The following is a 25723-nucleotide window of genomic DNA, read 5'->3' as shown; positions in this document are numbered from 1 at the left end:
TTAATAAATGAAATTCTGTACATCAAGGGTCTAAACTGGCAGTGGCCAGTAGGAGTTGGCAGAAACACGTGAAGTGTTAAAATCACTGTCCTAAAAACTACACATATTTGCATAAAAAACTAGTGTAACATGATAGTGTGATTAAGAATAGTGTGCAGGTTCTTCTTACATAATAAGAAATGGAAATGGAAGCTACAGATCTACCTCACAAAATAAAAATGTGAAATACAAATATTTTGCTATGTCGATTACACTAAAAAAAAGTACTGACAGTAAATTCTACAATAATACAGAAGAAATAATGTCAGGTACATACCATTTTCCCAGGTCGGGCCCACGTGTAGACGTATCCATCCTGGCATGCTGTCACAAAACAGTCTTCTCTAAACACGAGTGCAGTTAACCTTTCATGAGCTATCTTTTTACACACAAGCGGTTCTAACACAGGACACTCATCAAATCGAGGACAAGCAGCTGTTCCAATGAGTTTCATCGGATCATCAGCAGTCGAACGATTAGCTGCCGAATGACCACTCTTTTCTGCACTCCCACTTCCACTACCACCTCGAGATGCTAGGCTGAAGTTCCGTTTATGAGCATCCTTTCTGTCACCAAACCCAAAACCTGCTAACCTCTGTGTAAGAGATGGACCAGTAGAATTGTGCATATGTGTTGAGAGGTTACCATCAGCTACACAGTCCTTATCTTTCCCTGACGGGTTATCAGTCTGTTGCGGAGAAGAAGTGTTGCCTCGAGATGCTCCTACAGCATTAGCACGACATGTTGTTCCATTTGCATTTGACAAACTAGATGTTGTGGTTCCAGTTACCCTGGGCTTTGGTGGACATGGCGGTTGCTTGAGAATATCTTCCGTTATGTCCCACAAACATAACTGAGTGTCTTGCCCAACAGACCCTAGCCTATAACACGTAGCTGTGTTAACACGCCCTAGTTCATTGTTTACTGGGTGCCTTTCTGTTGGATCGTCCTCATCTGAACCTCCACTAAAATCATCATGACTGCTATACGATGTATAAGGATCAAAAGCTACAACACTGACCCAACTTCGATGCCCCTGACCACGTGCCACAACACGCCTCTCTGCGAAACTCCACACAGTGACTAGGTCATCCTCACCACCGACAACAACATAACGTTCATCAGGTGACCAGCACACGCACAAAAAACCACCAAAGTAACTACGTGCAATGCCAGCAGGTTCCATAGTGTCATAGTTGAAAACACGCAAGAAACCATCTTGTGAGACGACGGCAAGATGAGTACCACTTGGTGAAAACGCAAACTCGTTAACACAACAACCCTCTGATCCAACAACCCATCTGTACAATGGATTGCGTGTGCTCTTTGTCTTGCACGTATGCACAGTGTAACCATCACCTTGTTTGAAAGTTTGATAGTGAGGAGGTGCAGTGCCACATGGAAGCTCTTCATTGTACAGGTACAGTTGTCCACTACTGTGCGAGACCAAGAAAAGGTTTGTCGAACCAGGGACCCACCGGATGCAGGTTACTTTTGTTTTGTCAATCAGCCTCTGTCAACAAAATAGTTTTAGTTAAAAAATATATATCATAATATATTTTGTAATCTTTGTTAATTTATATAATATCACTATGTTTTTTCTGTAATAGTTAATACCAATTACATCATGGAAAATTATACAGGTCTACGAATGTGTAAGAGTAAGGTGCTAAGTTTCTTGTCTAGTGATGAAATAATATGCTCTTTAGGTACAATGAAGGATTTATTTTTGTGCTGCTGTAATCTTTTTACTGAACTCAGAATGATTTTGCCATGGGAAGTTTCTTTAGACAGGGAAACAGATGGAAGCAAAAGGTAGCCAAATCCACTGAACAGAGCAGATGTTCCAGAATTTTACTTTAAATCCATCAGTTTTCACACTCCCAAACCAAATTTCACTGTCCTTACTGAAGGACCCCTTTGTCTTTTGTGACCCATACCTTTTCTCTTCAAATTTTGTATTTGGCTGACTGAGTAATTCTGTAGTGTGTATCAGTTATTGTTTTACTCTTTGCAAAGCAGTCATTATACAGAATCCCATTTACATCAAAGTTAAAAATAGATTGGCACCTTCCTAGCACATATTTCTCTAGAGCCTCTTCCACTACAAACATCCTGTAAGGCTGGAAAACAACACTCCTGTTTATAAGGAGCACAAAAGAAAGGACGAAAAAAATTTCAGAGCAATATCTATAATCACAGTCTGCTGCAAGATTCTCCTATCTTATCTCAAGTTGAACGTAAACGCATTCCGTGACAAAAGGGAAGTTCTCTCAAAGTAGCAGGACAAGCACAAGAAACGCCACTTGTGTGAAAATAGCTCAGTTTTTTCACTCAAATCCTTCATAGATGCAGTAGGTTTACTCTGTGCTCCTACATTCTTTAAAAGTGTTTTGACACTGTATCACGTAATCAGCTTATAACCAAAATATTATCATATGGAATATCTCCTCAGGTATGGGCTTGTCTCAAGGAATTTTTGACCGATAGAACCCAATACATTATTTGGATGTGGACTGTTCAATTGAAACTATGCCTCAAGGAAGCATAACAGAACTATTAATGTTTCCAGTACACATAAAGGGTTAATGACACTCCAGATTGCTTGCTGGTGATTTTTTTGTAGAAAAAGTTCATTGCTGGGTGATTGTAAGGAACTTTAGGTGACGGAATTTCCACATGGATATTTGGTCAAGCTATCATAAATTGAAGGATTCTTATTAGAAGGTGTCTGCGGTCTTATGATCTATACAATGAAAATAAAATTCACTAATTGCAACTTAATTTACATAGCTATAAGATGTAATGCAAGATTTAAATCTACATAACCAGTTTTGGAACTTTGTTTTTTTTTTTTTTTTCCTCAGATGTTCCTCTACATAAGAAAAATCAATAAATAAATATAACCCACATTTTGTAGTTACAAAACTAAACTGTGATAATAAAAGCTCATAAATTGCTGAAATTTTAGCATCTTCCATTACATCAGCACTGAGCTGTATGTTTTGGGACAATTTTTACAAAAACTGTACATGTTTAATAATTACTAAAAGATAATACCATCTGCACCAACAACAATCCCACACTGCATAGGACTAAAGATCAAACCACACACTGTCAATCACAAAAAGAAAAGGAAAGCATGTTTTGCTACTACATATCCAAGTCTTGTGTCACTGTTTGTTTGGTACGATCTGATACGTTACAGTGCGTCTCCCTACTTTGTGAATCTACTCCCAAGTTGAAGTTTTTGTTGTCATCTTGCATAAGATGGACATAGGCTAAGCTTGATGGTAATTGAATTTGTTGCTTGTTTACATAGCACACAGTCATGTGGATCCACTACCAGAATTGTATGTTCTACCTGGTGGTAACAGTGAGAAGTCTCCTGCACAACACCCTGTACACATGTTCTAATTACATTATCTTATGGTATATTGTTTGGTTATATGAAAGTATGTACAAGAAGACAAGTTGCAATACAGAGGTTTTTGTTACAAAAATATAACTTTCAGCACTGAGGGGTTAAGGCGTAACGTATCACTTCCATTAAAAATGTGTTGCTCATTGTCAACAGTACCAGTGAATGATGCTCACCAAACATACAGTTCATTTTTATTAGTAGTTTTAGGAAGTTTTGGATATGCATATTGTGTAGGGAAATGTATTATTCACTTATTTAGTGGTCATTCCATGCAGCTCAATGAAGCTCATTTCAGCATGCCAAACAATAGAAACTACAGGGTGGGTTTTGGGTTCGAGCTGCTGGAGACAGTGGTCAAGTGTGCGTGAGTTGTGCTTGCTTCTGTGAATGTTTGTTTTCCAATCTGAAGAAGGTTTTGGCCCGTCTGCAACTCAACGTACCATCTTTGCAGTGAGTATCAATCTGTTATTTCAGCATGTTTTGCATTTGAAAGTATGTCTCATAGTCATTAAGAACACATTACACTCATAGTATAGCTTGTTTTCTGCATACTTCCATTCTTTGCTGTTGTATGAAATTATTTTTTGGACCAATACAGTTGAAGTAAGTAAAGTATTTACAAATTATAGGACTCACAGTGTTTATCATGTTTTAATAAGAAAAGCCACTGAGAAAGCATAATCATATACCTTATATTGCGTAAGATTTTCTGATGGCTGTAAAGCTTAAACCTTATCTGCTCAAATAAACTAAAATGTGGAAACTGCAAATTCTGTAATTTATTTAAATGTCAAGGTCACATCCAAAGATCAAACTGACCTCATGCTATAAACATATTATTCAATAAAAGTGAGATGTCTGAATACAGAGTAAAAGAGACACAGGCGTATTTTCAAAGATCTTCGTGTACATTTTCATGGGTTCTGTATTCCATTGCTACAAGTTGCAAATAAGCTCCCAACACAAATAAAACATATTTAGAATCTCTATAAATTCAAAATAAAATTTCATAAAAGTAAGATGAGTAGCTAAACCTACAATTTATCTGATTATTTAGATTACGAAATCGAAGATCCCTCTTTACTGCCTGACAAGTACTAAGGCCTATTGCAACAGACATCTGTTCTTGTGGCACATACATAATTATTGTCCTATGATAAATATTATTACAATTATATTTTCTTCAAGATAGCACCTTAAATGTAACTTGAATATGCACAAAAAGTTTACAGAAACTCAGCAACAGTTAACCATTAATGCATTTTCAAACAGCTTCATAGTTAGTTAACACATACCTTTCCTCTTTCCCCAAAGGCTCTCCTACAAGATGGGCTCTATACGAGACATTATGGATGATTGGATAAATGCAGGGTAACCTCCATAAACAAGACAAAGAAACCTTTAATAACTAATTGCAATATTATTGGTACGCTTATGGGGTATGCTACATTACATAAATCAGTATGGACAATACAACAACTTGGTATGATATGGAAAGAAAAGAACTAACTAGTAGGAAATGTGATCAGACAACTTACATTCTTTGAGAGTATTCTGTGAAAGTTCAAAGCAACTGTTAAGGTGACCATAAGGCACTAATGTGATCTTCTCTGTCCATGTATTTTGGTCCATATCAAGTAAGCCAGATAACAAATATCACAGAAATTGAAAGATGCACTGCAAAAATTATAAAAGGTTGGTATTGCTTGTACAGAAATGCTCATGTAACTTGTAATCTTTGCAACACATGTGATATTGTTCTTGTGAAATTCTACTGCTTTCTCTCATAGGGCATTCATAAGAAGAATGATACATAGACTAGTGAGTCTGCAGAAATCACCCCTACCCCGCTACTCTACTATGAGTGTATAGGACAGGGCATTGCTAATATTGGTAACAGTTAGCCTCTGCCTTGCACTGAGCACTGTCTTTTTTACATACGTATATGTACATAGAAACAGAATTGCAAATATTGGTAAAAGGTAACATTTGCCGTGCACTGTGCACTGTTTTATTAGTGTGACGTGGATGTAGACAAAAGTTCTGGCACAGTGCTAACCAGTAGGTGCGAAGTAATGATGCCCAATTTCTTTACCAGAATGCAGGTGAAAGTTAAGATCATATTCTTAATAATTAATTAACTTAAAAAAAGTTTCTTTTCTTCTTTACTTCCCATTTTATTGTTCCATTCCATTCTGGATCTTCCATTGTTCACTTTATTGCAGGAGCCTTTACCTTAATCATACATTGTACTACAGCCAAGTCATCTGAAGCATTGCTCGTAATTTTAGTGAAATACGAGTGTTTCCCTATTAAAACCACTGTTTTAGTTTTTGCACAAAAAACATTCCAAATAAATTACATCTTTTTCTCACTCGTTTGTCTACTGGTTATTGACTCAGATCCAACAAAACTGCTATTTACGTGTATGCTAATTATGTTGTAAGATACAAAATTCACTCCAAAATATGCTGCTTGGAAACTCTCTCAGGCTTCTCTCTAAAGCAGTAACCTACGCAAGCCTCATGTAGCTACTGCAATATACATCCATGTGCACCTGCTTACTCTGGTCAAGCTTTTAGCTCCCTCTACAATTTTTACTCCCCCCCCCCCCCCAAAAAACCTTCCTTCCATTATCAAATTGACTATGCCTTGACGCCTCCTCAAAATGAGTCTCATCAACCAATCATTTCATTTAGTTAAGTTGCACCACAAATTTATTTTCCCCCAATTCAACTCATTAGTTATCCAATGTAGGCTTACTCCTCTAATCTTCAGCATTCTCATGTGGTCACACATTCCAAAAGCCTCTAGTCTCTTCTTGATTGAGTTTTTTGTCGTCCACACTTCACTTCATTACTAGTCTCCTCCCACCACACCCACCCCCGATAAGCAAAGCAAATACAATATTAATAAATTCCTCTTTTTCAGAAATGCTGTTATTCCCACTGACAGTCTGTATTTCATATCCTCTCTACTTTCGCCATCCTCATTTATTTAACTCCCCAAACAGTAAAACTCATAGATTACTTTTAGTGTCCTTTGCTTAAGTCAATTCCCTCAGCATAGCCCAATTTAATTTGACTACTTTCTACTATGTCTTTGTTATCTTTGTCTGAAAAAAACTGAGTTAAATTTCAGGCCCTCCAGGTTTATGAATACTATGTTGAACAGAATTTTGAATGTTGCACCACAAGACGCGGTAATGGACCAGCAAACAAAACAGCTATATAGATCGCTGACAAGAAGTGTCTTAACCTTGATAAAGCTGCTAGAAAAGTGTTTTAGTGAGATTATGTTGACTTCAATGGAAAATCATTGTTTGTGGAGATTGTTGTGTTGACTTCCTGCCAGATAGTACTGACTGGGTAGAAAACTGGTAGACCTGATAGCACAGCAAATAAATAAATGATGTGACAATGATGTAGTTAATCTATTTGTTTTCTACACTGATGACGTTATTCACGGATCAATATTTAACAAAAAACTCTGGGATACAGCTGAATGATCTGTCAGCATTAAAACCACTCTTCCATGCTGAAGCCCTTACACTGATTTCAAGGAAGGGAGGAGGGGAGGTATCTTCACACAACTACTCAGGACTTGGACAAAATACATTACAAAGATATCATGGAAATTTCAGTACAGGAAATTAAACTAATGGCTTTTATAGGTTAACACTTATATTGCACCTATGTGGATTGAAGTGCAACAGCTTTTGACAATTTGATTTTGCGCACAACAATCTGCAGTGATTTAGCTGTAAAACCAATAGTCAAAGGTTTATCTAAACATGACGGTCAAATGTTAAAAATAAAATTAACTGGCCAGGTAGGTACAGATCACAGAGGAAAGTATTGTATTGTTCTGTAGAATCGCAAGCAATGACTCAATCATAGCGTTTAACAGAGAAAACATGGGAAGAATGCTGAGGAGAAATCTATAACGCAGACAGTGTTGATGGAAAATCTAACTATTTCTGAAACATATTCGTATAGCATGTTGAATTTTGTTTGTCCCTAAAACAAATACGGGCAAAACTGAACAGAAGCAAGAGTAAGCAGAGGATAGCTCCTGGGACTGAAGTATGTTTTGCTAGGAAGAGAGAGCTCTGAATAATTCGAAGAGTGAATAATAAACAAGATCAGAAACACCTACACTACTGTCAAATCCTCCATATGTCATTAAAAAGCAAAACTTATGTACAATGCTACAAAAATAAAACACTCCAAGAATAAGTCAATCACTATTTGGAACATTATTAAACAAGAAACAAACTAAACTACTCATTCTAATGATAGTGAGCCCCAGAAAATAGCTCTGGCAGAAATGGTGGCAGTTTCAAATCACTGGCCACCAAATTCAATGATTACTTCCTAACACTGGCAGCAAGCAGTACATCCAGCCATTAACAACCCAATACAGCTGCTTGCTGGCCATACTTGTGTTTCAAGTTGAATATTAAAAATCTCATTCTGACTTAAGAGAATTACCCTAAGCCACCCTTGTAACCAAACAATATTTCCTAACAGAGTTCAATACGATCTACGAGGGTTGCCCAGAAAGTAACACACCACAATTTTTTTTTTTTTTTTTTTTTTTTTTTTTCCCTATGACAGTTCTTTGTGGAACATAATGAGAATTACACACATGAATGACTGGTGTCTTATCTACACACCCTATTTTTCCATGTAATCTCCATCCCATTGTATGGCCTTCCTCCAGTGCGAAACAAGGGCGCGTATGCCCTGTAGGTACCAACCCTTCTCTTGTTGGTGGAGCCAGTGCTTCACTGTGTGAACTTTCTCTGCTTATGACAGATGCAGCACCAACTGCTGAGTCATAATGCTTCTGTCGTCGCAAATGACATCAGCTTGCTGCAACATCTCAGGTGTGACAGCTGTGGATGGTCTCCTCGACCACTGCAAATCGTGGAGTTCCACCAAACCGTCTTCTAGTGACCTCACCCTCCTTGCCAAGTAACTAACTATACTTCTGTCGACAGCAGATGCTCCATAGACTTTGCACATGCATTTGTGAATATTCCCCACAGTTTCTTTCTAAGCAGTGAAAAATTCAATGAAGTCACATTGCTTGTAATGTACATCACCTACAGACAGCATTTTGAAACTGGCCTGCAGCTACACTATCTGTCAGAAGTGACGGAAACTTGGCACACTCACTCAGGAGACTTCAAATAACACATATGTACCGTTTCGCATTCATAGAATTGTTTTTGACTGAGGAAAAAAAAAATGTTACCATTGCTTGGTTTGATACACAGCTAACATGTCAGTGTAAGAAATTCAATCTCTTGCTTAACAGCAGCAAGCTCTCATCAACTAGCAGCAAGCTCTCTCTGGGGCACTAAACAATTTGTCAGCCTCATTTATGTGCCAGGTTCCACTGCAGTTGATGCAAGCCCCGCCGTTTCCTCTGCATGATGATTCTGAGGAAGCTCAGGATGCATAGTAAAAAATGCCTTCAGCAACATTTTCAAGTTTTTTTTTAATTTGTTGACCCCAATTTGTGTAAGGCTTTATTTTTGTCATCTATTTCTCCTCAAGTTTTCACCTTTTGTGTCAGCTACATTCGTTTCAGAAACATGTCAGTTTTTCTTTCCATGAAATGTATCAACAGTTTTCCAATTTTTATTCCAAACAAACTTGTGTTGAGTTCTACTACTATCAAAAATAGCTGCAAGAGTCGTACAGAGCTTGGCCAGGGGAACTTCATGGGCTTAACAGTCATTGCTAGTTTGTTACTGGGACCTACCAGGACACACTTGCAGGTTCAATTATTTGCGACGCTACAATACACCTACAATACAATGATAGAGAAGTTCGTGAATATGCTTTACAATGTGAAAAACCCTCTCTCACAGATGTTCTGAACACTGCTCAGTCTTTTGAAGTAGATAGGGCAGCAAGAAATGAGAAGCATGGTGTGAAATAGCCCCCACTGCTTCCTCTCCTCCTCGGCTGCTATTGGTTAGCATACGTGGGGTGGGAGGGGGGGGGGGGGGGGAGATGTTGCGGACATGTGACCACAGCCTCCACGCCATATGGGACAGTGCCATGCTAAGCAGGAATAGCGGCTTGTTAGCATCACATTGGTAGTTACGGGCTGCTCCTCCACTGTACCCTTATTATTTTGTTCAAAATGAGCGGACCACGTGCCCAAAGCTTTGGGCAACATGCACCCACTGTAAAAAAAAGGGACATTTTGCATCTGTGTGCAACTCTCAACCTCCTTCACCAGGCATGAAAATGGATGTGCACACTGTTTTCCAAGTGATGGTAGCCTCAAACAGGCTCTATACTGAAATACGTGTGATGGACAAAATGTTAAAATTGCTTGTGGACACAGGTGTAGCAGAAAACTTTACACAGGTGTAGCAATAACTTCGTTAAATTTTCCAAGCTATGTGAATCTTGGATCACCGTTATTGTACCCTGTATCTTGTCCATTGGTGAGTTACATCTAATATCCATACTGAGACAGTTTTCTACTTCCATAGTGTACAAAGCAGCTGTTCGGCATTTGACCTTTCTAGTAGTGGATGATGCCACCACTGAAAACTTACTTGGTTTAGACAACTTCAAATATTTTGGGTTCTCTATATCTGATTAAGTGCATCTCGTATCTAGTCAGTTTCCTTAGCAACAACTGGGTGCACTCTGCCCTGATTTATTTCATCCCATTTTTGGAAGGTTTAGGACGCTGTTCCAATTTCAAGGCTCACATCACAATGAAACCCTATAGAATGCCGCCTTTTTTTGTGTCTGGCCAGTCCCAGTGGCTTTATGGTAGCAAGTCAAATTGGAACTTGACCAACTCAGATCTTGGGTGTTATAATGCCTGTCTCCTCTAATAAATGGTCTATTCTGTTGGTAATTGTCAAAAAAACTTAATGGCAACTTTCAATGCTTGGTGATTTTAAAATGTGTGTAAATTCATAGTATATTACTGATATGTATCCCTTATCTCAACAAGATGAACTCTTAATATGGCTTTCAGGGACCAATATCTTTCCAAAATAGACTAGTTAGAAGCCTACTTACAACTGCCTCTTGATGATTATTCCGAATGTATACCCAAAGTTGTTTCCCCCCCCCCGCGCAAAACTGCTATGGTCATTAGCGCCCGGTCTGTGACTTAGGAAAAGGTAAAAAACGAAAATGGAAAGCAGTAGCAATGGGAACGAAACTCAAAAAACTGGAGAAACTAAAAGCAGAAGGAAAGCTTAAAAATCCACTACAGAAAGGGGTTGGTTGTCCCCAAAAAGAGCTTCAAATGACTGACGTCATCTCACTGGCACTAATAAACTCGAGAACGCGATCGGCCGAGTGCGTGTCATCTGCTAAAATGGACGGTATCTCAGGCGACAGCTGTAGACGGGCGCGTAACAGAGTAAAATAGGGGCACTTAATTAAAAGGTGTCTTACCGTCCACAGCTGAGAGCAGTGGGGACAGAGTGGGGGAGGATCGCTGCTTAAAAGATGTCGATGGCTAAAAAGACAGTGCCCTATCCGGAGTCTAGTTAAAATTACCTCCTCCCGACGACGCGTTCGGGAGGAAGAGGTCCAAGCACAGGGAAGAGCTTTCACGTCCCGCAATTTATTATGGGGAAGTGTCGACCAATGTGCGTGCCATAAAAGAACAACACGACGACATAAAACGCTCCGCAGATTGGCGAAGGGAATCTATCGAATAGCTGGCCGAAGAAGAGAGACTGCAGCCTTGGCCGCTATATCGGCTGCCTCATTGCCACAGATACCAACGTGTCCTGGGAGCCAGAGGAACGCCACAGAGACGCCCTCCAAATGGAGCACGCGCAGGCAGTCCTGAATCCGGTTGACCAGAGGGTGGATAGGGTAGAGAGCTTGGAGACTGAGGAGAGAGCTGAGAGAATCCGAACAGATAACATACTGTATCCGCTGATGGCAGCGGATGTATTGGACAGCCTGGAGAACAGCGTAAAGCTCCGCCGTATAAACCGAACACTGGTCGGGAAGCCGAAATCGATTTGGGGTGTCGCCAACAAAATAAGCACTCCCTACACCTAACGATGTTTTCGAGCCATCAGTGTAAATAAATGTGGCTTCCTTCAGTTGTGCACATACAGCAGCAAATGCCAACGATAAACAAGTGGAGGGAAATTGACAAAGGTCACAGAGCAGGCAGATCCGGGGACGGAGCCAAGGCGGTGCTGCACCCCAAGTTGTCAAGAACGTTTTAGGAAAGCGGAAGGAAAGAGAATGGAGCAGTTGACGGAAGCGGACTCCCGGTGGTAGTAGGGAGGAAGGGCGGCCTGCATACCCTACATCCAAGGAGGCGTCGAAAAAAATGTCATGGGCCGGATTAGCAGGCATGGAAGACAGATGGCTAGCATAACGACTCAGAAGGACAGCTCGCCGATTGGACAGCGGAGGTTCAGCAGTCTCAGCATAAAGGCTTTCCACAGGGCTGGTGTAAAAAGCTCCAGACACTAAACGTAATCCACGGTGGTGGATAGAGTCGAGACGCCGAAGAATAGACGGCCAAGCAGAGGAGTAAACTATGCTTCCATAGTTCAATTTCGAGCGCACTAAGGCGCGATAGAGGCGGAGAAGGACCACTCGGTCCGCTCCCCAGGAGGTACCATTCAGGACACTGAGGGTGTTGAGGGATCGCAGACAGCGAGCCGAAAGATAGGAAACATGGGAGGACCAGCACAGTTTTCTGTCAAACATGAGACACAAGAATTTAGCGACATCCAAAAACGGAAGGTTGACAGGTCCTAAATGTAAGGAGGGTGGAAGAAACTCCTTACGTCACCAAAAATTAACACAAACGGTCTTACTGGGAGAAAAACAGAAGCCGATTTCGATGCTCCAAGAGTGGAGACGATTGAGACATCCTTGAAGATGACGTTCACGAAGGCTGGTCCGTTGAGAGCTGTAGTAGATCGCAAAATCGTCCACGAAGAGGGAGCCTGGGACATCAGGAAGGAGACAATCCATAATCGGATTTATGGCAATGGCAAACAATACAACACTCAGCACGGAGCCCTGGGGTACCCCGTTTTCTTGGGAGAAAGTACGGGAGAGAGTGTGTTCACCCGCACTCTAAATGTGCGCTCTGCCATAAATTCGTGAAGAAAAAGGGGCAGCCGACCTCGAAATCCCCAAGAGAACAGTGTGCGGAGGATGCCTGTCCTCCAACAGGTATCGTATGCTCTCTCCAAATCAAAAAATATTGCTACTGTTTGGCGTTTCCAGAGAAAATTGTTCATGATATAAGTGGAGAGAGCAACAATGGTCAACTGCAGAACGATGCTTTCGGAAACCGCATTGGGCAGGTGTTAAAAGACTGCGGGACTCCAGCCACCAAGCTAAACGGCAATTCACCATACGCTCCAAAACCTTACATACACTACTCGTGAGAGAAATGGGGCGATAGCTAAAGGGGAGATGTTTGTCCTTTCCAGGTTTCGGAACAGGAATGACGATAGCTTCCCGCCATCGTCTGGGAAAAGTACTGTTGGTCCAAATTCGATCATAAAGGCGAAGGAGGCAAAGCAGACTATGGTATGATAAATGCAACAACATTTGGATGTGGATACCATCCGGTCCTGGGGCGGAGGAGCGAGAAGAAGAGAGTGCATGTTGGAGTTCCCGCATGGAGAAAACAGTATTGTAGCTTTCGCGATTTTGAGAGGAGAAAGCAAGAGGTCGCACTTCCGCTGCACGTTTCTTCGGGAGAAATGCTGGCAGGTAATTTGAAGAGCTCGAAATCTCAGCAAAGTGTTGACCCAATGAGTTAGAAACGGCGACGGGGTCCACTAACGTATAATGCGCGACAGTGAGCCCAAACACCGGGGAGAAACTAGGCGCGCCTGAGAACCGTCGAATCCGACTCCAAACTTCCGAGGAGGGAGTGAAGGTGTTAAATGAGCTAGTAAAGAATTTCCAGCTTTCCTTCTTGCTATCGCGGATGATGCGACGGCATCGCACTCGGATCTGCTTATATCAGATACAGTTGTCCAAAGTAGGATGGTGGCGGAAAACGCGAAGAGCACGTCGCTGCTCACGTATTGCGTCACGGTATGCCGCGTTCCACTCAGGAACTGGGGGGCACCGGGGCAATGCGGAGGTGCGTGGTATTGGACATCCCGCAGCTGTAAGAATAACGTCTGTAATATGTGTGACCTCATCGTCGACACTAGGAAAGTGACAGTCATCGAATGTCGCTAGAGACGAAAAAAAGTGTCCAATCGACTTGGCCAAACTTCCAGCATCACAGGCGGATATATGGCTGTTGAGGCTGCAGTCGAAGGACACATGGAAAGTGGTCACTTGAGTGTGTATCATCAAGGGCGAACCATTCGAAGCGCCGAGCTAGCGGAACAGTACCGACCGAAAGGTCCAAATGAGAGAAATTTGTCGTGGAGGCAGACAAAAATGTAGTGTCCCCAGTGTTGAGGCAAACTAGATCCGCTTGGTGGAAGACGTCTAGCAATAGTGAGCCACACGGACAAGGATGTGGAGACCCCAAAGCGGGTGGTGGGCATTTAAGTCCCCAACCAGCATATAGGGGGGTGGAAGCTGACCAAGAAGATGAAGGAGATCAGCTCGTGCCATTGGTGTGGACGATGGAATGTATACAGTACAAGCAGAAAAGGTATATCCAGAAAGGGAAAGACGGACAGCGACAGCTTGGAAGGAAGTGTTTAAGGGGATTGGGTGATAATGGAGAGTATCATGGAGAAGAATCATGAGTCCTCCATGTGCTGGAGTGCCTTCAACAGAGGGGAGATCAAATCGGACGGACTGAAAATGGGGGAGAACAAATCGGTCATGGGGACGCAGCTTCGTTTCCTGAAGACAGAAGATGACCGGCGAGTAGGATCGTAAGAGGATCGACAATTCATCCCGATTGGCTCGAAGGCCGCGGATATTCCAGTGGATAATGGACATAGGGTGAACAGAAAATGGAGGAATGTGACCAAGGTTGCTGTCAACTCAGTGACTGCTCAGAGCTTGCGACTGACAGCATGAAATGGCATTCAGCCGAAGGCAGAAGATCCTGATCCGTAGGTTGTTCAGGAGCAGCTCCTGCCACCAGCGATCGGCCGGTTGATCGGCCACCAGCAGCGCGCCTCGGCGACACAGAAGACGGCCGAGGGGTGGTGCTGTAGATGAGACACGCCTTGGCGGAGAAGGAGATGAACTGGGTTTCTTACTAGCCTTCTTGGAAACATGATGTTCAGATGAAGGAGGAACCTATGGTTGTGAAGTTGGGGTACGTAAAAAAATCTTCAAGAGTATGCTCTTTTTTCGAAGTCTTGGTGTCTGACTTTTGGGCTCAAGATTTAGCAGAACCCGATGAAGGGTGAGCCATAGAGTGGGCAGGCGAAAGTGGGGAGGTTGAACGGGTGACCTTTGCACTGGCCGATCTGACGACCGTGGCACTAAAGGTAAGGTCACAAGTCTGCGTGGCCGCCTCCTTTGTTGGCCGAGGAGAGGCAAGGACAGTGCTGTATTTTCCTGTCTGAGGCACGGTGGGCTGTCTACCGGCGAATAATTTTCGAGCAGCAAAGGTCGACACCTTTTCCTTCACTCTGATTTCCTGAATAAGCTTTTCGTCTTTAAAAATGGGGCAATCTCGAGAGGAAGCAGGGTGGTCACCCATACAGTCGATGCAACAAGGGGATGGAGGTGGACAAGCACCCTCATGGGCATCCTTGCCACACGTAACACATTTGGCCGGATTGGAACAGGACTGGCTGGTGTGATTGAACCGCTGACACCGATAGCAACGCATAGGGTTTGGGATGTAAGGGCGAACGGAAATTATCTCATAGCCTGCTTTGATTTTCGATGGGAGTTGAACTTTGTCAAATGTCAAGAAGACAGTATGGGTTGGAATGATGTTCGTGTCAACCCTTTTCATGACTCTATGAACTGCCGTTACGCCCTGGTCAGACAGGTAGTGTTGAATTTCCTCGTCGGACAATCCGTCGAGGGAGCGAGTATAAACGACCCCACGTGATGAATTTAAAGTACGGTGCGGTTCCACCCGGACAGGGAAGGTGTGTAGCAGTGAAGTACACAGCAATTTTTGTGCCTTGAGGGCACTGACTGCTTCTAACAACAAGGTGCCATTTCGTAATCTGGAACAAGACTTTACAGGACCTGCAATTGCGTTGACACCTTTCTGAATAATGAAAGGGTTGACCATGGAGAAGTCGTGACCTTCGCCAGACCGAGAAACAACAAGGAACTGTGGCAACAATGGAAGGACTGTCTGTGGCTGAGACTCATTGAACTTACACTTGTGAACTGACATAGTAGAAGATGAGGAAACCATTGCGAAAGTATCCCCCATGATTACTGGCGTCTCCGATGGTGCGCTCCTTCCTTGTGGGGGCCCTCTCTGAGGGCACTCCCGCCTTAGGTGATTGTTCACACCTCAGGTCACACCTCCCGACAAACGGACAGAGGGACCAATCGGCACTTTCGGAAGGTATCAGCTCGGGTAATCACCCCTTCGTGGGCCTGTCCATTACCAGGGGGTACGTACGTGTCCTACCTGTCTACCCGGGGTGGGGAATTACGCGTTACCCCGTCACCAGCTACGCATGGAAATGTGTGGGTCGGCCTTCAGACATGCACAGGGAGGAAAAAAGAGAAAGGGAAAGGAAAGAAGAGAGGTCTCAAACGCCGCAGCGGAGAAAAGGGCAAAGAGAAGAGGTAAGGAAAAGAGAAGGACAAAGGAAGGACGAAGACGTGCAAGCAGAGAAAGCAAAGAATTTGTTACAGTTTCGAGCGTCCGGCTCCGGACGTAGGCAGAAAACATACTCCCAGAGGGGGAGAAAGGGAAGGCAGAGGTGAGGGGGGGGGGGGGGGGGGCGAAGATGGGGAATGGGGAAGGATGCTGAAAGGGAAGGGAAGGTATGCAGCCTGGAAAGGAAGGAAGGCCACATTAGCTCGGGCTCCCGTGCTCGCTACGCACGTATCCACAAAAGAATTGTGGACCCCCTAGGGGGTATACTCATAGTGAATACCCCCTTTGGGTTATATCAACACCATAGCCTGTCATTCAGCATCGCTAGTGCCCCTGCCATTTTCAAATGATTTTTGGAGCAACTCTCAGCCTCTGTGCAAGGGTCCATTAACTACTTGGATAATATCGTGGTCTCTGGTTTCTTGACAGATGAACATTTGTGCCTTGTTCATGGTGCTACAGGCCAACAGTTTTAAATGTAACTGAGGCAAGTCATAATTTTTTCAGCCATCTATCGCCTATCTCAATTCTAAAGTCTTTCATGCTGGTGTCAAGCCTTTATGCTAGCATGTCGCTGCCATTTTAGCTTTGTCGTGTCCTACCACTATCAGAGTTTTATGCTTTTCTTGGAAAGATTGTATGCTACTATAAATTTATTATTGGTGCAGCTACAATGGCATCAGCCACTTCATGCTCTCTCATATAAAGATGTCTCTTTTCACTTATCATACACCTGCAAGTGTGCTTTTAGCCTATTAAGGTCAAAATTATACCCAGCACCCTGGTTGGTTACCTTCCAACCAGGCCACAGGCTCTCCAGTATGGCCTCTGAGCTGTTCTCATGTACAAATATGGAGTTGATTCTGAATGTCCTATTGTGTACGCTCCCAAAACTTTGATTTAAGTGCAACAGCACTACTCATGCATAGAAAAAGGAGCATTTGCTATTGTGTACATACTGAAAAACTTCCGTGTTTTCTTATACAATTTTAAGTTTCATTTGACTCCTGATCATAAATCTCTGGTCTCTCTTTTCATCCTTCAGCATCTATACCAGACAAAGCAACCCATCACCTGCTACTCTGGACACTGTTTTTGCCAAGCTTTAACTACGAGACTCATTTCTGGCCCAAAGCACAACACGCCAATGGGGATGTTCTTCTTGATTGCCAATTGGCCCCCATCCAGCATTTGATCAGGATGAACTGTGGCGTTTCCATTTAGTCGTCTATGCCTGAAACACCGTGGATGTTTTTCCCATTATCAGCTCTCTGATTTCGGTGTCTGTCACGGCCAATCCTTTCTACGTCTGGTTGTTCAATCTGTCCATCACTAATGCCCAGATAAACCAGCGGTCCAAGCATCAGATCGTTTGCGTGATTATTATACTCTCCGCCTCTGCCTCTCAGTTCTTAGTGGTGTGTTACTGTTAGTTACTAAAGAGTTGGAAGCCAGGGTTGTGAGCCCTTTCTTTGAAAGGGCACAGGAGATTTTCTTTCCCTTCCTTGAAACATTACAAGCATATGCTCCGCCGCCTCTAATGACCTCAATATTCATAGGGTGTTAAGCCCTGATCTTCCTTTCTTTACTACTTGCTGAACTACAGATTGAATAACGTTAGGGAAACACACAACTTGGTATCCCTTCTCAACATGTCTATTGAGTGTTAAAACTGCAGTCTGGTTTCTGTAAACGTTCTAATTTACCTTTTGCTCTCTGCATTTTATTCCTATTGTAGCTTGTGTAGTTTACACTGTCAAAAGTTTTCAAACCTAAATATGCTATAAATGTAGATTTGCCATTCTTCAGTTTATATCCTACGATACGGAGTAGGTCCAATATTGCCTCTAATGTTCCTACATTTCTCCAGAACCCAAACTGATGTTCTTCTAGGTTGACTAACAGTTTTTACATTCTTATTCCAATTAAAATAATTCTGCAAGGGTGGGAGTAAAATAATTGAGACATACAAAACATAGCAGGAAGAAAGGAGAAAACCACAAGAATGACAGAAGGGCAACTAACACTAAAATGGACAAAATCGGACAATAAAACCAGAGAGACGCAAGAAACATGTAGAAGAGATAAAAATAAGAGAGCAGATTACCATGGATGGCTGACCATGAGAATAAAAAGGAGATGCCAGCCACTCTGTAAAAAATTAAAACCTCCACCCTAAAAGCACTAGGGTGGAGGACACAGAGGGACAAAGGACATGGGCTAAAACTTAGATCAAATGATAAAACTGACCCTCATGAATAAAACTCAAAACTAAAGCTGCTGTTGAGGCATTGCCGCCCAACACTGAAGGTAGGGTGCTGAGAAAGTTAAAAGTACGCCGCAGAGCTGCTAAAAGTGGGCAGTCCAGCAAAAGGTGGACGACCATCATTTGTGAGCCACAGCAACACCGAGATGGGTCCTCACGACGGAGGAGGTAACCATGCGTTAGCCACATATGGCCAATGCAGAGCCGGCAGAGGACAACCGATTCCCCGCGAGAGTACCACATGGATGACTTCCACACATTTGTAGTCTCCTTAATGACACACACTTTGTTGTACATACTGTTATGCCATTCCGTCTCCCAAATTATTTAAAAAATTCTTAAGCATATTTACCTTTACAAGGATATAATACCTGCCACAAGATAGAAAGTGCCCCATACACTTAGGTGCATGTAACAATTTTGTGGCTACTTTACTCATATATCACCAAATAAAAAAAAATTAAATAAAATATATTTTGCAATACTTATTTATAATGGTCAGATTACTGCACAAGATTTGTCCTGAAGTCAGAGTGTATGCAATGTTCATGTTATGTGATATTATTAACAACATATGCATCAAGCGGTTCTGCTACGAAATTCACCAACGAATACAATGAATTTGGTCACCAGTAAATCCTTAAAACTCTTCTCAAACTGAGCTTTATTGTTAGTTAAGATTTTCTTGGCTGCTGGCATGCTATTGAATATGTGTATTGCTGAATAGTGGACACCTTTCTGAATCACTATTAAATGACTTTAAATCTTTATGAAAGTTATTCTTCTTTCTAGAAATTATGACATGAACTGAGCTGTTGACCAAACTACTATTAAACGTAGTAACAGGGGATTTTGCAACAGAGAAAAACAAGTACAATGAATACGCAATCAAAGTAAAAGATCCTACGGTGGAAGGAAGCTAGCTGAACATGAGACATCTTCATACATAAAAGGCACGATTACAAATACCCGTTTGAATTGGAAATATCACCCAGCCATAACATTTTATCCATAGTAATGAATCTTCACAATATTACCCAACTTGAGTCACACGTAAACATTCACAAAACTGGTTGAATTACAATCACGATTTATTAATGGAGAACAACATCCTAAAAATAAATAAGTGGCTATACAACTATTTTAGAATAAAATGTAATATCATACCTCTTCATTATATAGTTTACTCAGTTCTTTCTTGATAGGGTCTATGAGCTGAATTTGCCCAGTGGAGAAACCGATTACCAGGGAAACACTGTCGGGTGTCATTGTAACGACGTTAAAATCGTGGCACGTTGGGTTTGTTCCTTTATACATCTTCTTATCTACGGGCTTCGTGAGATCTGCTGCCTACAATCCAATTTCATTCAGTAAATTAGAAAGAACAGTAGATAATCTACAGGACCAAACATATCGTTAGGTTATGTTGATCGCCGTTTTAAGTTTACAAATTACTAGCAGCTACGAAATGACTTTGAAGAGCCTATATCGAGGAATAATGTGAATAACCTACAGTATATTTATTGTCTTACCTTCTTAACACCTTTATAAACATAAACATAAAGTTCCCTGCCAAAATTGAAACAAATCCTGTCACCGTTGCCACTTGGATCAGGCAACGTAACAAACGACACACGAACAGCAGCATTGCCTTGATTGTTGGTATAACCGACCCTGGTGGGTCTTGAATATTCCGAAAGGGTCATCAATCTGTAAGTTCCTTCCCTTGTTATAAACTGTGTTTTTAACTCATCCTTTCCCCCACCATCTTGCACCGCCATTTTCATTCACCGCAGATTTTGGCAGTGGGGATAGCTATTCGATTCATCGTTGGTCGACAGTTGAACTTGTCTGCTAAATTACGACAGAAAATTTGACTGTCTTTGTTGACATTGTGTAAAGTTGTTGTACCACGTGAGTTTTAAGGTTATGGGTCGTGGGAGGCACAAAGGTTCTTTTAACAAGAAGCGTGGCTCTCACCGAAAAAAGAAGTCTTTTTCCGAAAAGCATTTAAAAACATATTCGTCTGAGATTGTTACCCACGATACAAACAGCAAAAAACGGATAAACCACATTGCAGAAAGAAATGTTTCTTATCCGAAGACGAAGAAAAGTGTCAGATCTGAGGACTTAAATATTGACAGTGGTTCAAGTGAGGAAGAAAATGATTACAGGCAACTACTTTCAACATTGAACGAAGTGAGTAATGCAGAAAGATTAGCAGTAGGAAGTGATGATGAGTTCATTAGCTCTGAGGAGGAAGGAACTCAGGAGAGCTCTCTGCCTGGCAGGGAAGTTTTCCTAAACAAAAACATAGCTTCCAGCCAAATCATGGATCCAGAGAGGAAACACCCAGGCGACATTCCAAGCAGCCAAAACGCAAATGAGGTAAACATGCCCTTTAGTGCTCTTACATTGCCATGAAATTTATTGTACACGGTGTTTTACCCAGTGATGAGTATTTAAAAACAATTAAACTCATTGCCTAGGACTAAGTAACTGTTGTTTCACTTGTTGAATTTTATTATATATATGGAGACTATATGCTAATAATGAGTGAAGGATTAGAAGTTGTTGAGAGCACTTAAGATTCATTCATAAATATCACTACTGGTTTTCCATCTCATTTTGGATGCTCTCGAAAGGAGGAGCATCAATGTTCAGCAATTATGCTTGCCTACACTGTTTGAATTTTTTTTTCTTGAATGCTACTGTGCTTTTCTTGATAAACATGAAGTTCCTTACCACAACTGAAACAAATCCACAAATAGCCATTGCTATCTGGCTAAGATTACATGACAAATGATGTATTATCATCGACATTGCCTTGATTGTTGGAATAACAAAAACAAGCCACACCGTACACGTATGCTGCTGAAGGGTTCATAGAGAGCAGCCCCACATGTGCTGCACATTAATTAATTAAGTAATCCATTATGTTCTGTAGATCCTACAAGGAGAACCTTCACAGAAATGGAAGAAGCAACTGTGTCACAATTTCTACTCCCATTGAGAGATATCAGGCAGCATTGATTTCAGTGTATAATCATGTCTGAGTGTGATAGTGCCCCCTCACCCCTGTGATATCTAGAATAAATGTTGTTTTAACATATTGTTACAACTGTTGCTCAATATTTTTTCACACCATATTTAATGCATATTTATTTGCGAAAGCAAGAATTCAAGAAAAGCTTGTAGATAACTGACAGATATGTGACAAGTATTTTGATACATATTATGTAAGTACATCATACATAAAGTACGAAAAATACGGAGGGAAGGGGAGCACTTCATAGTAACCTTTACCCATTTCTGCTACAGCTATTTTCTGAACACTCCTGTTTCATTTGCATTTGTGAATATTTTAGATAAAACACAAACATCTGGGGCACTTCATAAGTTACCCATTTTTGCCACAGCTATTTTCTGAAAAATCTTGTTTCTTTTGCATTACTACAACTGTTCATTTCGTGTTTAATTTGAAGGAAGCCCTTCTTAATAGTAAAATTTGTTTTAGTTTTGTTCTTAGTCCGTTGTACTTTTACCCCTTTTTTAGATCCTTGTAGTGAGTGCTTTGTCCTCTTTGGTGCAAGTATGTATTTCTTTTGTGTTAGCTATATGCAATCAATTTTTTTGAAGTGAATTGTTGACATGTCACATACTATTGTTAAAATGATCCATGGGCAAATAGATGAATGAATTTTTTGTGCATAGTTGTGTGTTTTCCTTTTTTAATAACTGCCTTGATGATTTTAACAATGCTAATGGAGATGAAATCTCTACTCTTGACTGCAACTTGTCCTCAGAATTAGATAGAACTCTCTCCCTCTAACAAAAGATACTTTAATCCCATGGTTTTACCATAATTTCTACCTATCACACTCAATTTGTGCATTGCTTGTAAACAAGCGAATTGGCACAGTATTGTTAGTCTTTGTTACTGCTGAATAGCAATTATAAAACATTCATGAGTCACATTTACCTGAAATGAATGGAGACCGAGTTTCTACATGAGTCTAGATCTGGGGAAATCGGGTGTCAGGCAGAGATTTGTCAGCCTGCTTAGCTGAGTGGTAACATGCTTGCCTCCCATGCAGCGGGCCCGGGTTCAATTCCTGGCCGGGTTGGAGATTTTCTCCGCTACTGGACTGGGTGTTGTGTTGTACTCATCATCATTTCATCCTCATTACCAACATGCAAGTCACGCAATGTGGCGTCAGCTGAAATAAGACTTGCACTCGGTGCCAAACTTCCCTGGATGGGGCCTCCTGGCCAAAAGTGCCACATCATCATTTCATTTTCATGAGAGAAAGTAAATAAAAGAAAATAATATCAGCTTTTATTCACAAATGTGGTTTTTATTTAAAGCGTGGTGCATTTTGAATCCTGCAGTCCAATCATCAAGTCTGTAATATATTATTTTGTCATTATTTTTGTATGTAGATGGAGGTCTGCTGGGCATCTTACTTAAAAGAAACAACATTTTTTTCTGAAAGGTTATAGTCTCTCCTTTATGTTTTATAAAAGTAAATCAGTTTAGGCTCCAACAATTACACCTAAGGACAACATAGAGTTAAAGTCCTTGAGTAACAGATGTCAACTGATGGTGCTAATGAAGTTGACTCAGAAGGGAAGGGCCTCAGGTACAGCTAACCAATTCAGCACATATTTGGGACTTTTATCCATTGTGGATGTGGAACACTGCGACTGTGGTGTGAAAAGGTTTTCAGAAATTACTGCAACCAGTCGCCTTTTATGTAGATGTATTTTATTTAACCATATCTACATAAAAGGCGACTGGTTGCAGTAATTTCTGAAAACCTCAGCACATATTTGATAAGTCACTTATGTATGATCTAAAATGAAAGATATTGAAGATTCAGTACCTGAACCCTGCCTCCCAAACCCATTTTTCAGTAAGTCAACCTTAATGTTCATTATGTACAGTCAACTCAAAGTTGATGGGGTTGATAGATAATTGGGTAGTTTTCATCATCATATATGGGGTCTGCAAATGCATATTCTCCTAGAAATTGAGGAAAGACACTCTTATGACTACCATTTAAATACCTGTAAGGCAAAAAGTGCCACTGGTTTAGCAACCAAGACATCTGGCTGTTGTGCTTCTGGAAACCTGGCAGAATTGCACAACCATGTGGATGCAGTATTTTTTTAGTATAAACCTAGTCTGTTTTACACCAGAGGTTTGGAAGGAAAGATGTAGTTGTGTAAAAATTGGATTCATTAGATGTTATTGGTGCTGTGAGTGTATGTGGTTTGAACGTTTCTATAACAATTACCATCCATGTAATTCTTTGAAGTGGAGTATGGACCTGTAACAGAGTGAGTGATAGAGCTGTAGGGGTGACTGTTGGTGGGGTGGAAATTCCCACTAATTTCTCAGGTTGTAGAGTGAGGACCTGACCAGCATCGTTAAATGTAACAAAACAATATCCAAAATTATGCCATTAATTACTGAAAGTAAAAGTTGTTGCTGCTACTTCTGTGCTGACTGGCACCTACGTAATTCGGAGAACAATCTGCTGAATCCAATAGTGGATGCTGCTGAGGGTGCTGGATCAGCTATGAGTGGAAGTTGGTGACTCCCTGATGTGGCAGTTTCATTGCCCATTGGTGAAACAGGCATGGTCTACAGCAGCTTTATTTTTGGATATGGTGGTGAGCATGATGATGTGTTTTGATTCACATGCCATTTCGGGAAGATCTCAATCCATTTCAGATCACTGCCCAAGTTGTCTGCTCTGGTGGTCTGTGATATCAGATGCCAAGTAGTTCTGCTGAATGCTGAACCTGGCACACTGGTATGCTAGGCCTTCAGACATGTGCAACGCTGGAGTTTAGGGAAGTTTCCACCATGGACCAGAGATGTTTTGGTAGATCCTCAGTCTGCCCATCAGTGCTGGCTGCTGTGCTGATGTCAGTACCGGATGCTGGATTTCATCGGCTGTAGCTTTGGATCGCTGATCATCTTGCAGGACAGCAAGTGCAAGACCAACACTAGAATAGTCTCACAAACCAGATGTTATCATACCCTAACCAGAGAATCAAGTACGAATGATGTGAATGCCACCAATCCTACTGATCATGTGCCAAATGCTAGTGGTGGAGGAGTCTTTATGTCAATGAGGAGGGGCCTCTGCTCTATGACATCATTCACAATGACTAATGACTGAATTTATTCTTCTCTTTCAGAGTTGTCAGTGATCTTCGATTCCTCTGTATTTGCTTAGCAAATTTTTGTTATAGGGTCTTTATTGTTTAGTCAAACTCTTGAGTCATTTTTGCACCCTACCAAGTGTGTAACGTGTAACATTACGGAATTAGCGAAAGTGATTGGCGACTCCATAGATGGCTGTGTGCACAATGACCATATACATAAAATTAGAAGGAGGGGCAATGTTGGCCATAATTTTGATGGTTTATTGACAGCAAAATCGATTTTCAATCACATAATGATCATTTTCAGTGCTGTAGTGTACAAATTAAAACTCATAGGCACTGGTGTCAAGTTATTATCAGTAACCAAAGGTATGAAACAATCACAATTGTACGCTACAGCACTGAAGATGATTATTATGTGACTGAAAATCGATTTTGCTGTCAATAAATCGTCAAAATTACAGCCACTGCTGACCTTCCTTCTAATTAACACAAGTGGTTTGGTCTAGAGTGTTCTGGCTACTTTCTGCTAAGTTGCTCACAGTCTCTGTTAAGAGTGGCAAAGTGGCTGTTTTGCCTGAACCATTAACAGAGTTGGAGTGTTTACTCTTTCTGGCTGGCCGCTGCCTGCACTTTTGTGTGGGTGATTGACGCTAGCTGTTAGAACTTAGAAAAATATGTACTCCCATGTTCCCTTATGAGTTTTGTTGTGTAACATTTCCATTCACTTTAATAAAATTCATCCTGAATTTTACCCTTTTCTGTCTGTTTGGTTAACTATCTTACACAGTTACATTTACTTTGAACATTTTGTTCCTTTGGTCACAAAATATCTTATTGTAGTTCAACATTATTTTTCTAGGTTGCGTCTATTCACATTATACCTAACAGCTAATCAGTATGAATACATTTCAAAGCAGTTTCATGAATTGTTGTTCCCTTTGCATGATTTACTCTCTTCTTGAGGCAAAAGTAGACTACACAAATAAAAGCTAGTATTACCATAACACTAGTGGTTGATAACTCTAACTTTGCCATACCTG

At 41.3% G+C, this 25723-nt stretch overlaps 2 protein-coding genes across 3 annotated transcripts in view; one reads left to right on the top strand and one right to left on the bottom strand.

The window, feature by feature from the left end:
• LOC126471346 (WD repeat-containing protein 20) overlaps window positions 1-20287 on the bottom strand; it is a 50605-nt gene extending 30318 nt beyond the window's left edge. For both annotated transcript variants that reach the window (XM_050099468.1, XM_050099476.1), the window contains exons 1-3: window positions 20033-20287; window positions 19668-19850; window positions 317-1552 (exon numbers count right to left, since the gene is read on the bottom strand). In XM_050099468.1, coding sequence (XP_049955425.1) covers window positions 317-1552; window positions 19668-19850; window positions 20033-20287 — 1674 coding nt within the window. The remainder of the gene's footprint in view (window positions 1-316; window positions 1553-19667; window positions 19851-20032) is intronic.
• Window positions 20288-20368: 81 nt separating this feature from the next.
• LOC126471339 (U3 small nucleolar RNA-associated protein 25 homolog) overlaps window positions 20369-25723 on the top strand; it is an 83471-nt gene continuing 78116 nt past the window's right edge. Inside the window, exon 1 of the mRNA XM_050099463.1 lies at window positions 20369-20888. Within this exon, the coding sequence (XP_049955420.1) occupies window positions 20430-20888 (459 nt within the window). The 5' untranslated portion in view covers window positions 20369-20429. The remainder of the gene's footprint in view (window positions 20889-25723) is intronic.

Source organism: Schistocerca serialis, chromosome 1 (genome assembly GCF_023864345.2).
Source record: "Schistocerca serialis cubense isolate TAMUIC-IGC-003099 chromosome 1, iqSchSeri2.2, whole genome shotgun sequence".
NCBI lineage: Eukaryota > Metazoa > Arthropoda > Insecta > Orthoptera > Acrididae > Schistocerca > Schistocerca serialis.
This window is presented reverse-complemented; position numbering and strand designations above follow the sequence as displayed.